General features: G+C 37.8%; 1 protein-coding gene across 3 annotated transcripts in view; it reads left to right on the forward strand.

Annotated features, from left to right (window-relative positions):
- DOCK11 (dedicator of cytokinesis 11) overlaps positions 1-14,531 on the forward strand; it is a 207,103-nt gene extending 192,572 nt beyond the window's left edge. Inside the window, exons 48-55 of one of the 3 annotated variants that reach the window (XM_019667848.1) lie at positions 819-932; positions 1,466-1,612; positions 6,681-6,891; positions 7,505-7,695; positions 8,127-8,227; positions 9,970-10,108; positions 13,882-13,899; positions 14,055-14,146. In XM_019667848.1, the coding sequence (XP_019523393.1) occupies positions 819-932; positions 1,466-1,612; positions 6,681-6,891; positions 7,505-7,695; positions 8,127-8,227; positions 9,970-10,108; positions 13,882-13,887 (909 nt within the window). In that variant the 3' untranslated portion in view covers positions 13,888-13,899; positions 14,055-14,146. Of the gene's footprint in view, positions 1-818; positions 933-1,465; positions 1,613-6,680; positions 6,892-7,504; positions 7,696-8,126; positions 8,228-9,969; positions 10,109-13,881; positions 13,900-14,054 lie in introns of all 3 variants that reach the window. The other 2 variants (XM_019667847.1, XM_019667846.1) reach the window with 2 other exon arrangements.
- Positions 14,532-15,004: the final 473 nt, after the last annotated feature.

Raw genomic sequence — 15,004 nt, forward strand, 5'->3', positions numbered from 1 at the left:
TAGAAGAGGGTAAAAGGGATCAAATATATGGTGATGGAAGGAGAACTGACTCTGGGTGGTGAACACACAATGTGATATATAGATGATACATTATAGAATTGTACACTTGAAACCTATATGATTTTACTAACCAATGTCACCTTAATAAATTTAATAAAAATTTTAACAAATAAAATTGGGTGTTTGTCTTTTTGTTGAATCATGAAAGTTCTAAATATTTTCTGTATATGAAACCTTTATCAGATCTGTGACTTGAAGATACTTTTCTCCCATTCTTTATGTTGTCATTTCACATTCTTGAAATGTTATTTGCACAATGTGCCTCCCCTTTTCTGGGTGTACAGAAGACTATATTCTTTGAATATGTCTGTGAACTTGTATGAAAGCAGTCCTCACTGAGGCTCATGCTATTATCTTTGTATCTGTGTTTTATTTTCATCTCCAAAAGTTTTTGATAAATTTTTTATTCTCATCTCAACCTAAGAGCTCAAGCGGAGCATTTTGTTTCTGTTTCAGTTAAAGTAATTTAGGCATATAGAAAATAGTAGTCAATAATATAGTATTTTTAAAGTCTATATTACCATTGTGATATTAATGAAATAAAGCATGATACTTAGAAATACAAAGTTATTTAACAATTTTAATTCTACCCTTAGACCTAGAGTTGTTGAAGACTTTCGGGGAGGGGAGTGTGAATGACCCCACCAAAACCATTATGAAAAGGAAATATTGTTGCTTTTCTCCTCTGTGCATTTATCTTAAAGACATTTAATAATGAACCAATAGACAAAGCTGATTTGTATATTCTCATTTTTCAGAAACTTACTCAAGTTTATAGAACTCTTCATGGAGCTTACACAAAAATTCTGGAGGTTATGCACACAAAAAAAAGACTTTTAGGCACTTTCTTCAGAGTTGCTTTTTATGGCCAAGTAAGTATACTTTAGTTCATAAAGTTATTTTTCTTTTTAAGCATTCACATTTGTATTATTAGATTACTATAGCAGCAGTTACTGGTCCTAAGATTCTGTCTAGAGTGCCTGTCACAACAGGAGGAAGCCTATTTTGTAAGTGTCAAGTTCACTGATTCTCATATCTAAATTCATTAGGTCAGAGTACAATATAGAAGATTTGAAATTTTCCCTCACATTGACTTTCTGTTAAGCTTCTAAAGGTATATATTTAATATGTAGTAGTCCAAGCTTTCAAATAAAAAGAAACAGGTAAGTATATAGCAAAAGAGAAAAATGTAGTATGGAAATCTTTAGGCCAATAATATGTTCATATGACTGAATTTGAAAATTCTCGTTTACCTGAAGTTAAAAGGGGTATATATGAATGTGGCTCTTAGTACTAATATTAAAATGTTTTTCAAATGCATTATTACTAGCTATGTAGTAGATTTTCTTTAAATGTTGTTTGTTCATACTATTGATAAATTATTATGTGTTTAACTTTACAATAGTCTTTTTTTGAAGAAGAAGATGGAAAGGAGTACATCTACAAAGAGCCAAAGCTCACCGGCCTCTCGGAGATTTCCCTGAGACTTGTTAAACTTTATGGTGAAAAATTTGGTACTGAGAATGTCAAAATAATTCAGGATTCAGATAAGGTAACTATAGCCTTCATGGTGAAATCATTACTTGTTAGTTCCAAGCATGGTACATTGCTCCTGACTTTTTTCCTTTTGTTAGCTGGTGGAGGAGAAGCATATTGAAATAGAGCCTTTCCAGAGTGAGAGAAAGGACAGGGGCTTTGGAATCAGAGAGAGTAGGATTCACATCTCCATCCTCTTGTCACTTACTAGCTGTGTGATCTTGGGGGAAGTTACTGAACCTCTCTGAGCCTCCTTTTTTCTTATTAGTAAAATGGAGGTATCAATAGTGCTTTCCTCGTGGAGTTATAGGGTCCCTGGTATGCAAAAAATATTAATAATAATAGAAGCCAGCATGCTTAATAAAGGTTAGCTGCTATTGTGGATGCTGTTGTTCATGATGATTGTCAATTTTATACTTTATGATTAAAATCACCTTGGGGCACACATTTTCTTCTAAGAAATCCTTAGTTCAGTATTTACATATGCAATGAAGTGGGTGTCGGAGAGATGCCTTGGGCCTTACTCTAAAGGTTATCCATCCCACCAGGCCCTGCCAAGGCAGGATAAAAAAAGTTTGCAGTAAGAGAGGCCTTTTCTAGGAAATGCATAATTCCCTACAGGCAGAATTCAGGGAAAGCACAGTAGGAATCCCTGACCATCCTTAGTTGCCATGGAAGCACTCAGGATGAGAGTTGATGTTTAAGGTAGAAAGGACACAGCAGTATTTCCTGAGCAACTCTGATGTGCATGGTGCTGTGCAAAGCACTGCACAGCTTTTCCCGAGTGAAAGGCCCCTGGCAGTGGTGAAGACTGCTGTTTACCATGAAAATGATCTCTTCGCTGTAGACTGACCTACATCTCTTGGAGATGGTTTTTATCTTAAAATGTATACCTTAGGCATTTTAAAATAGATTTGCTAGTCGGTCCAAAATTTATTAATTTTTGGCCCAACCTCCCTAACTTCTCTCCTTACCAATTTTATATTTTGTGTTGTTTTCTTGAATCAAGACCACAGAAGATTTTATCTCCTTGTACCCAGATAGCCTTGGGCTTGCTGCCACACTGCTGATACTATAAGTGGAAATTTAAAGGAAAGCTAGGCTTGCTGAACAACATACAGTTTTCTACTTTATTCTGTCTCTGAAAACTTGGCCAACATGTGCTAGTGACAAACCACCATCAAGCAGCTAGACTCCTGGCATTATTTGTATGCGCAATATTTTAGTCTTTCCCCGGAGGCAACAGACATAATAAGCAGTTGCTACTTTTAATGTCTTTATTGCTTTCTTAATGTGTGAAAGTAAAAATTAAAAACACTCTTTTACCTTGCCAAAGAACACAATCTGCTTAAGGGCACAGACAATGTAAAAAGCATTTTGATAATGTAGTCCAATATTTTAAACTGTATGTGTCCTTGGACCTAACAGTTTCACATTTAAGATTTTACCTTGTAGATGTAGACACATAAAGATGTACATTTAAAGGGGTTTCTTGCTAGGGCCGGCTGAGTGGCTCAGTTGGTTAAGAGCTCGCTCAAGAGTTTGAGCTCTGAGCAACAGCGGTTCGAGTCAGCCCGAGCTGAGCAGTTGCTGAGCTGCCAACAGGTGGCAGGATGGCTCAGCTAAAAAAATAATAATAATAAATAAATAAATAAAAAATAAAAAAAAAATAAATAAAGGGGTTTATTGCTGCAAAGTTTATATAGCAAAAACCTGACAGCAGTCTAAACATCCATATGACTCAAGAAATGGTGATGTTACCCATACTTGGATTATAATGGATATATAACCTAGGTGTTAAAAATACTGAGATAGGTTCCTATCAACACTTACAAATCTAATAAGAAATATTATTGAGGGGAAAAAAGAGTAGGTGTGGGACAGTATGGATAGGATTATCACATTTGTGTAAAAACGGATATTCACATATACTCACTTGTACATGCTTAGGAAATTCCTGGAATGATACATACAAAATTATTGTCCAGGGCTACCCCTGAGGAGAGGGACTTACATGGGAAGAAAGAAATTTTTTACTTTTCATGTATACCCTTGTCTACTGTTTGAATGATTTACCATATGCATATTTTACATTTATAAAGCTAAAATCAGGCTTGACTTTTTTTGTTCTCTCGTATGTTTTGTCTTAGTCAGATAATTACCTCCTATCTCCTGTGTACTCTCTGGAGAAATATAACTTTTTTGATGGGATAGAAAAGAAGGTTAAGGTTTCTGGAAATATAGGCTTTCAGGTTTTTCAAGTAGGATAGATTTGGAGAAGTTAAAAGATGCTAAGAAACTTTCTATCCCTGTCTGTCCTCCTATATCTGTAGAGAAACAAAAAGGATACAGGGACTTTAATTAAGAAATTTTTGTTTGTTCCTTTTTTTGTTTGTTTGTTTCCTACACTAAGCACAAAAGGGTTTGAATATCATAAGTTGCAAAGATACTGACAAAGTCACCAACACCCAGGGTACAATTTTTTTTTTATTGGGAAATTGGGGAAAGGGAACAGCCAAGTTGTTGCCCTTCAATCTTAGTTGTGGAGGGCGCAGCTAGATCAGCTCCAAGTCCAGTTGCCATCTGGCTGCCCGCCGGCAGTTTGTTGCCTCTAAGCTCAAGGTGCTGTGTTACTAAGTCTTAGATGTGGGTGGGCATAGCCACCATCCCATGCAGGAGTCGAACCCGGCAGCCTTGTTTTTAAGAGCGTGCAACTCTATCCACTGAGCCGTCCAGGCGGCAGCTCATCTCAAGGTGCCGAGTTCAGTCTTAGTTGTGGGCGGGCATAGCCCACCATCGAACAGTCTTGTTGTTAGGAGCATGTGATACACCAGCTGAGCCATTCTGCCACCTGTTGTCAGCTCAGCTGGGGCGCAACTCACTGGCCCATGTGGGAATCGAACCGGTGGCCCTGTTGCTCAGAGCGCACGCTCTTAAGCAAACTCTTAACCAATTGAGCCACTCGGACAGCCCAAGGTACAACTTTAATTGGCTTAAACACTGAAAGAGAGTCCTGGGCATCATCTGGAGTTAATGGAGAGATTGCTGGAGAGGAGGATATTAGAGCCCACAGACTGAAACTCGAATAGGGACAGTTTTGGGATTTCCCTCCAGCAGCATAGCTTCCTAACGTGGAATTTAGGCTCTTCATGAAAGAGGTCCTCTTCCTCCATATGAAGGATTAATGCAGTCAAGGGTACCCACTCTTAGAGTGTCAAACACTGCTTGTGGATATACAAATTGGTTAGCTTTTTTGTAGGGTAATTGGGTAATATATATCAAAATCCTTGAGACCATGTAAATATGTTAACTAAGAAACTTCTAAGGAATAAATCAGGAAAAAAATTGCACAGTTTTAAATGCAAGGATGCTCATTGCAGCATTAATTGCAAGGGCAAAGACTCAGAAAACAACCTGAGACTATTAATGAGATAGTGGTCCAATAAATAATGTTTATATATATAAAACCATTAAAAGTCATGTTGATGAGCCGGCCGAGTGGCGCGTTGGTTAAGAGCTGGCTTGGGACGCCCGAAGGCCCCGGTTCGGATCCCACATATGAGGGCCAGTGACACTGCCCTCCACAGATAAGATGCGGAACAACAGCTCAACCTGGAGCTGGGCTGCCATGGGGCGACGGCGCCGGCGTAGGCTGCAGCCCCTGTGGCAGTGGGTTGCCATGGGCTATCATGTGTAGCCGGTAGCCAGCAGCCGCAGTGAGCGGCCGTCCAGAAACTGGCGACTGATCTGCCTTGCCCGGGAAGGGCGCAATGATGGTGCCAACTTGGGCCAGTGAAGCAACGTCCTCCACAACTAGACTGAAGAACAAAACGACAGCAACTTGTCTGTTCCCCTTCCCCCAATTCCCCAGCACTATTCCCATCCCCTAGTTCCCCAATAAAAATCTTTAAAAAAAAAAGTCATGTTGAAGACGACAACATAGAACTATAGTAACTACATTTTTATGGTGGTAAAATACACATAACATAAAATTTGCTATGTAACCATTTTTAAGTGTACAGTTCAATGATATTAATTTCATATTGTGCAGCCATCACCAGTGTCCATCTTTAGAACGTATTTATCTTGTAAAATTGAAGCTTTATACCCATTAAATAATAATTTCTTCCCCCTGTCCCCTCAGCTCCTGGCAACTACCATTCTACTTTGTCTCTATGATTTTGACTTTTCTTATATGTATGGTTCATATAAGTGTAATCACACAGTATTTGTCTTTTTGTGGTTGGCTTATTTCACTTAGTGTAGTATCGTCAAGGTTCATTCATGTTGTAGCACATTGCAGAATATCCTTCCTTTCTAAGGCTGAATAATATCCCGTTGTATGTATACATCACATTTTGCTTATCCATCTGTCAGTGGACACTTGGGTTGCTTCCATGTTTTCACTATTGTGAGTAATGCTGTCCCAGGGACATGTGCACAGCTACCTGATATGGAGCTGAGGGGTGGGTAGCTGCCATTGTGCCAAGAGCTAAAACTGACCAAAATCAAAATTAACTGTAATTTTCTGCCCAAGCCTTCCTCTGGAAGTGTCAAGCCTTCAATAGACTGCAGTTCCAAAATAGCAACACCAGACAGATTCTGCCAGTGTAATTGTTGTCTAGGTAGGAAGGTAGATTTCTGGTGCTCTGCCATCTTCTCAGAATCCTCTCTATAACAAATGTTTATTGAGGTGGAATTCAAATGTACATTTAACTGTTTTAATATATTTTTAAGGATTCAGATTGCAAAACAATTCAGTATGATCTCAATTTTGTAAATATATGTGCATAGAAAAAAGATTGGAAGGAAATATAATGAAATTGTGAGTAATGTCACTGCTGAGTGGTAGGATTATATTTTTTATTCCTACATTTCTGTAATCTCCAAGTAGGCTTCTATAATTTCTTTATAATAGAAGAAAATGATCCTTTAATTAAAAGAACAAAGACCCCCTCCAGTGTCTGTTCCATTGGGAACATAATCACGATGCCAGTATTCCTCAGATGATCTCAGAGAAGCAGCTTACTTGTACCCCCTTCTCCCTTCCTCTGAATAAAAAACAAAACTTTCTTACTTCATAGGTAAATGCCAAAGAGCTTGATCCAAAATATGCTCATATCCAAGTCACGCATGTGAAGCCCTACTTTGATGACAAAGAACTCACAGAAAGAAAGACCGAGTTTGAAAGAAACCATAATATCAACAAATTTGTTTTTGAGGCTCCTTATACGTTATCAGGCAAAAAGCAAGGCTGTGTAGAAGAACAGTGCAAACGCCGTACAATCTTGACTAGTAAGTAAGACTTTGCCTGATAATTTATTGTTTGACTTGGTCTTCTTTGATAAACACAAATAGCAGCTGGCCCGCTGGAAAATATAACTGAAATTTTAATCATTCGTTGTTCTGCTGCTCAGTCACTAGCTTGCACAACCATGGCTGTGTTATCAACCATAGTTTTCCCATATGTAATTCGTGATTGCTCCAAGATGTCTCATAAAGAGAAGATCTCCCTTAATCCTGAAGTACTGATGTGCTATACGGTGCCCTAAGGTATTGTCTAGAGCAGGGGTCAGCAAACTTTTGAGACAGAAGAGCCAATCCTGCCCCTCACAACAATTTAAAAATTATTCAAGAGCCATGAAACAAGTGAAAGCACCATTCTGTGACTAATATCCTTTAAATATTTTAGAAATGAAACTATGATAGTTTTATTTTCATTTTCAATTTTACTTCAGAGCCACATGTACGTACCCAAAGAGCTGCATGTGGCTCGCGAGCCGCAGTTTGCTGACCCCTGGTCTAGAGAAACCATGGGGAGAATTAAGCACAATGGATGTTTTCATGAATTTTGCTGTTTGAACAAATGATTTTTTAATATAATGAATCAATCTTAACATTTTAATAGCTTCAAACTCGTTTCCGTATGTGAAGAAGAGGATCCCTATAAACTATGAACAGCAGATTAATTTAAAGCCAATTGATGTTGCTACTGATGAAATAAAAGATAAAACTGCAGAGCTGCAAAAACTTTGCTCTTCTGCTGATGTGGACATGATTCAGCTCCAACTTAAATTGCAGGGCTGTGTTTCAGTGCAGGTATGTTGGATGCCGTACATGTTTTAACTGTTTCTTCATGTTTTCCTAAGGGCACAGAACAAGCATTAATTATAATTGTGTTACACTCTTATTGACTGCAAAAACCTGTGCATTATTTTTGTTTAACTCAATAAAGAAATTATGTTCAATTTCTATAAATTTCGTGTTATGTCATAGGACTTTTAACATAAATCCCTCTGACTGTAGCCAAGCTCCATATTTACGTATCAGAAATCATTGATTTATTAGAATAGCATTTTTGCAGATTATTTGCTTTAGTTAATCATTTTTCAAATAAACTTACAGTAAGAATAGTAAATGTGTTTCTCATATCCAGATTTTTAAAGTATTTGGTTTTTGTAAAGAGAAATGCAAAAATTACTTTTTGATTATATTCTGACAACTCTCATTTTTCTCCTTTTGTAATGTAGGTAAATGCTGGTCCATTGGCATATGCAAGGGCTTTCTTAAATGACAGTCAAGCCAGCAAGTACCCACCTAAAAAAGTCAATGAGTTGAAAGACATGTTCAGGTAAGTGCTTTGTTGTTTTCAGATCAGACCTGTGTCTTTTCACTCTGTTTTTTTCTTAAAAGAAACTAACATATTCACCAAATAATATCCCTCCAAAAAAGGACGTTCTCTTTTCTCTTTTACAATATTTACGTGCCCTCCTAATGGCACTTTAGTGAGGAAACACCAGATCTCTTTCTTGCTGCAGGGCATTGGCAATGTCCTAGTGACCCAAGAGATGAAATATACCAGCTTACTTTATTGCTTTGGATGTTGTGAAACAAACACAAGCCTAAATTCATGACGTGATTTCCTCCTTTGCCCAACTGACCTCGTGTTCCAGCATTTCAGACCATTTATGGTAGGAATAAAGGTGGAACTGGAAGGGTTGGAGTGATTTGCTACTGTCCTGTATCCTTAGTTCCACTTGGATTCTGCCGCTCTAGGGCAGGCAACAGCTTATCTTGAGTGAACATCCCTGTAACTAAAGGCATGTCTGAATGGTCTTGCATTAGGGAAAACATCTGTTTAATATATAAAAGTTTACAGCATTCAGAATGAGAGACAGTAGAGTAAAATAGACTAAAGAGAAAGATGATCATTTATCCACTCATTTGCTCTTGACTAATTTCATTTACTTTTCCTGCCTGTGTGTTATCAGATCTTCCAGGTTACAGAGTAACCAGTAGTCATTCATTCACCAACATTTATTAGTGCCTGGCATGTACAAAAAGATTCTATTAGTTGCTATGATTGGGATACAAAACAAATGGTCCATGAGGTGCTTTGTCTCCTAAGACCTACACTCTTAATTATGGACATTAAACATAAACACATGAAATAATGGAAAAAATACTTTTATGATAAGTCATCAACTTTCTTCCCCTACTCTTAACAGTCCAGGGCATATTGTACTTCATGGCTACAGCACCCAGCACTGTACTGGGTACATAGTAAACCCCAAATAAATCATTTTTGAATGAATGTCTCATTATCTACAGATACACATTAATGTTAGCACAAATTTAGCTGATATAATATCAAGTAAATTACTGAGCAAGTAGGCTTCCTAGGGGGTGTACATTTTTTAAAAAGATTTTATTGGGGAATTGAGGGAGGGAAACAGTGTTGGAAAATCAGGGAAGGGGAACAGACAAGTTGCTGTCCTTTTGTTCTGTCTAGTTGTGGAGGATGTCGCTTCACTGGCCCATGTTGGTATTATCATTGTGCTCTTCCCGGGTGAGGCAGATCAGTCACCGGGCCCTGGATGGCCGGCCACTCATGGCAGCTCTTGGCAGCTCACGCTGGCTGCTGGCCACTCATGGTAGCTTTACAGCAACCCACTGCAGCCTACGCCATCGTCGGCGACTCACAACAGCCCAGCTCCAGGTCAAGCTGTTGTTCACCATCTTAGCTGTAGAGGGCGCAGTGTCACTGGCCCTAATGTGGGATCCAACTCGGGGCCCTGCTGCTCAGAGCTGGCATCCCAAGCCAACTCTTAACCAATGCACCACTCGAGTGACCCAAGGGGGCGGGGCTGTACATTTTGAGTCAGGTGTTGAAGGTGGTAAGAAATCTGAGAGAAAAGAAAGGAAAAGGTATTTCAGACTTAGGGAGTGGCATTAGCAAAGGCACAGTGAGAAAATACAGGATTCTAATCTTCCTTCTAGGCAAGCCATGGTTAAAGTGAATATCAAATTGATTGTCAGTGAGACTTTCTGGGAGTAAATAACAACACCTTTTTCTTTGATCTTCATCCACAGGAAATTCATACAAGCATGTAGCATTGCACTTGAACTAAATGAGCGACTAATTAAAGAGGATCAAGTTGAATACCATGAAGGGCTAAAGTCAAATTTCAGAGAAATGGTGAAAGAATTGTCTGACATTATCCACGAGCAGGCAAGTATTAGGCTGGTTGAAAACGAAAACCTGACCTGGGGTCTCTAAAAGTGTCACTTAGCAAAATCTATTAGTTTGAAGTGCATTATCTTAAAATTATTCAGTCTGTATTTTAAATTTTGCTCATATTATCTTTAATCATTTAAGTGACATAATGCAAATCAAATTTGAAGCAATTATCTGAGGCAATTATCAGTAATAAATCATGCTGTTCTTTCTGCTACAATGCCATTAGAAGAGACTGGCTGAGCAAGTCTGAGTTGATCTGTGAACATGGATAAAAGTCTCTCAAAAAGGGTCCTAAAGAAGTGGAATGATTGGCTCAATAGCCAAATCCCTAAATGAACATCCCTATTTTGGCTGTATGAAACTAGATACTGTCATTTAGGTGAGATCCCCAGTGATTTCGAAAATTTGAGACTTGTCTTACTACCCATACAGCCTGCAAAACTTCGCATTTTCATAAAACTCCTTAGTATTTTAACCTATAACTGAGTGGTAATAACAATTACAGCTAACTTAGTGAAACACAACCTGAAAAACATATTATGGCCAAATTATGTCATTATTAAGTAGTTATGACTTTTATATACCTACTTACCTTAAAACTGCTATACTCCTGGATTATCCTTGTAAACTTCATTCCTATATTGGTGGTCTTGAAATTTGTGTTTACAACCACTCTATACATGGATTGTCACTTAAGTATTTTAACATCTTAAACACGTTTGTAAAAGTCACAAGCATGATGGTCTGGTCCCTCAGTGACTGAGTGTACTAAGCTTATAAAATAAGTCTCCTTCATTTCCTTACTCAGGAAAACACCCAATAAGATAAATATTTGTTTCAGAAACTCTTCAAACTGTCAATTTTTAAGAAATTAAGATTCCTTAAAAGAAATGAGGAGAACTACAACCCTTTAGAGAACACATTCTTAAAGCTGACTCTGGAAAGGAAACTCTCATCTCTTTCTGCTACTGTATTTCAGGGATTGCTTGAAGGCACTTGCCTCTGTGAGACTGTCACAAAGGGTGTACTTACAAACAGGCTGACAGTGGTTAGCATCTAAAGAACTGCAGAGTAATGATAGGGAAAACAAGTGAAGAGTTTTTCTAGAGAAATAAGAACTAGTTGACTTTGACTCAAGCTCTACCTCTGAATTCATTTTGTCTGCTTTTTCTAAGGAAGAGCTATGGCAAATTTAGTTACAATTAGCTCAGGGCTGCATTGAGTGATCAGGGGTCCAATTTTCTAACCATTGTCCTCTCAGTAAGGAGAATCCAGTCAGCCAAACCAGTCTCCTACTCACCCATTTTCTTTGGCTGGGAATCTTGTTGGCTTGAGATGTCTGGAATCAGAGTTCTGTTTCTTCTGTTTGCTGTTTTTACTTCTGTTAGCCCACTCAGGAGTGAGTGCAAACTGTTCCAAGGCCTCCCTTTGCTGTCAGTTTTCAGAAGTCCTTTTTTGTCTCCTCATAGCAGTCAGGTGGTTGAGACTAGGAAGGTGGTGAACCATTCCACTTCCTTTATTGTCTCTATCTCAAGCTTAGCCCATGAGCACATTGGGGATGTGCCTTTCTTTACCATCACTGTTCTGAGGTATACTTTTATCAAATAGATGACATAGTTTGCTCCTAGAAACTGTAAAGTTTGTGGGTTTCTGTTCTTCCACAGAAAAAACAGCAAATGCTCCTTCACAAAAGATATAAAATAATTACACGTGTCATTTAATCCAGTGTGTACTACTGTATTACAATTATTTAATTTGCATGCAGCTGCATGACCTAGCTGTATGAACTCTAAATCGTTCAAATTGAAAACAAGTTATTCAATTTACTGCTATTACTGTTATCAGGATACTCAGAGTAGTTGTTTTTATAAAGTTCTTTTTCCCTGAAGCATAGATTTTACAAATCTGCTCTCATATATTCCACCTGTCTCTCATTTATTTCCCATAAGCCATGGCTATTTTATTTAGTTGTAGAGACCAATATTTTATTTTTTTATTTTTATTTTTTTTAGATTTTTTTTTTATTGGGGAATTGGGGGGATGGGAACAGTGCTGGGGAATTGGGGAAAGGGGAACAGACAAGTTGCTGTCGTTTTGTTCTTCAATCTAGTTGTGGAGGATGTTGCTTCACTGGCCCAAGTTGGCACCATCATTGCGCTCTTCTCTGGCGAGGCAGATCAGTCGCTGGCTTCTGGATGGCCGCTCACTGCAGCTGCTGGCCACTCACGCTGGCTGCTGGCCACACACGGTAGCCCATGGCAATCCACTGCCACAGGGACTGCAGCCCACGCCGTCGCCGGCGACTCATGGCAGCCCAGCTCCAGGTTGAGCTGTTGTTCAGCATCTCAGCTGTGGAGGGCAGTGTCACTGGCCCTCATATGTGGGATCCGAACCGGGGCCCTCTGGCATCCCAAGCGAGTTCTTAACCATCGCGCCACTCGGCCGGCCCAGAGACCAATATTTTAGACCTTTGGTATTATATATTGATAGCTAACTAAAAAAAATTAGTTTCTATTGGTTTTATTTATTCAAGCTCTCCTGTCATAATGCATCATTTTCAGATGCGCTTTACTTTGTGCAAATGTTGACTTTATAGTGAATTTTTGTATATCAATATTTCCTATTAGATTCTCATATAGAAAATAACCCTTTTATAGCCGTACACATTGAGACACATTATTTCCCAAAGGAAAATATAGTAATACAAAATAAAATAAACTGTAACTATGTACTAAAATGTGAATTATTCTGTTGAGCTCCATAAATGATTACTTAACAAAAAGATATGGCCTGGATATTTCTTTTCACTGTAATCCGTTACAGTATACCAAAATATGCAGTCCTTTTTAAAACTTCTTCAAGTTTTTGACTTTTTAACAACTATTAATTACAGGTTTCTTAGAGTTGGTGGTGGCCATTGTGTCTGTCCGATATGTTTTATTTTCTTCACAATGAGTTACCCTATTCACTTGTCATATCTGACAAGTGTGGATAATCAGTTAGTCATGTCTTAAACTATGCTTTCAGATTCGTGCATGAGTGATGTTTTTGTAAGAGGAAATTTCTCTATTATGTACTTTATGTAAGACATGATTTATAGGAACATAAATGATATGATGCATTACTGCCACCATAGACCAATTTGCAGCCTTAATACTGAAGTTTCAGAGCTAACTTGAGAACCAAGTATTGAAAGCTTGAGACCTAAGTTGGAACTAATAATGAAGAGGTTGGATGTGATTTGTATCCTATTCTTTTCTTCCATCTAATCCGGACGTAAGATCTCTGTTGCTTTTGATCACACCAAATGGATAATTTAAAAATATCTATACTAATATGAATATATATGTTTATATATTTATGGGATATAAAATATATTTTTTGAAGTTCTCCATTTCAATAAAAATCTTCTGTATCAATTAGCTTATATAATTATAGTGTGTCTTGAGAAATATGCACTTTTGACTTTTCTCTTCATTTAATATAATTTCCCAAGTCTCCAGGGAAGGCATATAGTTATCTGCATGTTGGAAAAGCCCCACAGGTGATTGATCCTGAGAACCACTGTGTTAGAAGATGGTCCATAAACTCATATCAAAGAGTCCACTGTTTAGAGCCCTTGTTATGACCATGTGTTAAAAAATATTTTAAAGATTGCATTACCTCTCACTTTTCATTGAATTTTGCATTTTACACTCTTTTGTTTTTCTTAACGAGTAACCAGATCTTTTCTGCTTTTTTACTATGCTGCCTTTGTAATACAGCTTTGAAGACTTAAGTCGGTAATGTTATTCTTTGCTCTTTCTGCCTTATGTTATTTTACATAGCTAAGTGTCAGTGGTGAATTGAAATATGCCTGCAGTTTCATATACACATACTTTTTTGGCAGTGGCTATTTTGCTTCATAATAAACATGCAGATTTCTTTTTTGCTTTAGATACTACGAGAAGACACAATGCATTCTCCTTGGATGAGCAACACATTGCATGTATTTTGTGCAATTAGTGGTACATCGAGTGACAGAGGTTATGGATCCCCAAGATATGCTGCTGAAATATGAGGACATGCAGATGTAAAGTGACAACAAGACTGACCTTTCTCAGGAATATTTGGAGCTGTGCAAATGTTAAAATTCAAAGAGTTGATATACATGGAGTGATTCCTCCTGACACCAAAATGTTCATGCTTTCAAACAGGGTGCTTACCTATTTGTAAATATTTAAGCAACTTGGAAGTGCCTGGAAAATTGCACCACTGTGCTCGGTTTGTACTTTTTTAGGTGACTCTATATACTGAGAAGTAGAGCTCAAAAACATGAATTCGAATTACTTAATTATTGCTTAAAATAATAATGGTACTATGTAAAATTGTATAATGGAACACAATAAAAGGTAAAACTTATTTGTAATTAGAAGTGAAGGAAATAATACTTTGAACTTAGCATTTTTCTTGACAGAACGCTCAATTCATTATCATACTAATCCTTGGAGGGAAAAAATGATCAAATTTCATAAAACATGGATATTTCAGATTGAGGAGATAATTTGAAATCTTCCCTACTAGTAGTCAAGGCTGGGCTAAAGGAAACAAAAGTATTATTTTAAAAGAAAATTTCACAAAAAAAAGGATATACGTAGAAATACCAAGCCGACCGTTCCTTCATGGTTTGATCTGATGATGCCAGGTAATAGAGTTGGTCTCCTCCAACATACAAGACAAGGGATTCACATGTGGCATAGGTTTCCATAGCAAGCAGTATTTGTTGCCAGAGCTTTATCATCTGAGGCTATCCATGAAGCCAAACAAAATGTTTCTGAGAATTTGCAGTCAGTACATTCTGTGCAACTTGAAAGCTGTAGCAACAGAGTCTGAGGCAGGCATTTGCAA

Source organism: Hipposideros armiger, unplaced genomic scaffold (genome assembly GCF_001890085.2).
Source record: "Hipposideros armiger isolate ML-2016 unplaced genomic scaffold, ASM189008v1 scaffold_508, whole genome shotgun sequence".
Taxonomy (NCBI): Eukaryota; Metazoa; Chordata; class Mammalia; order Chiroptera; family Hipposideridae; genus Hipposideros; species Hipposideros armiger.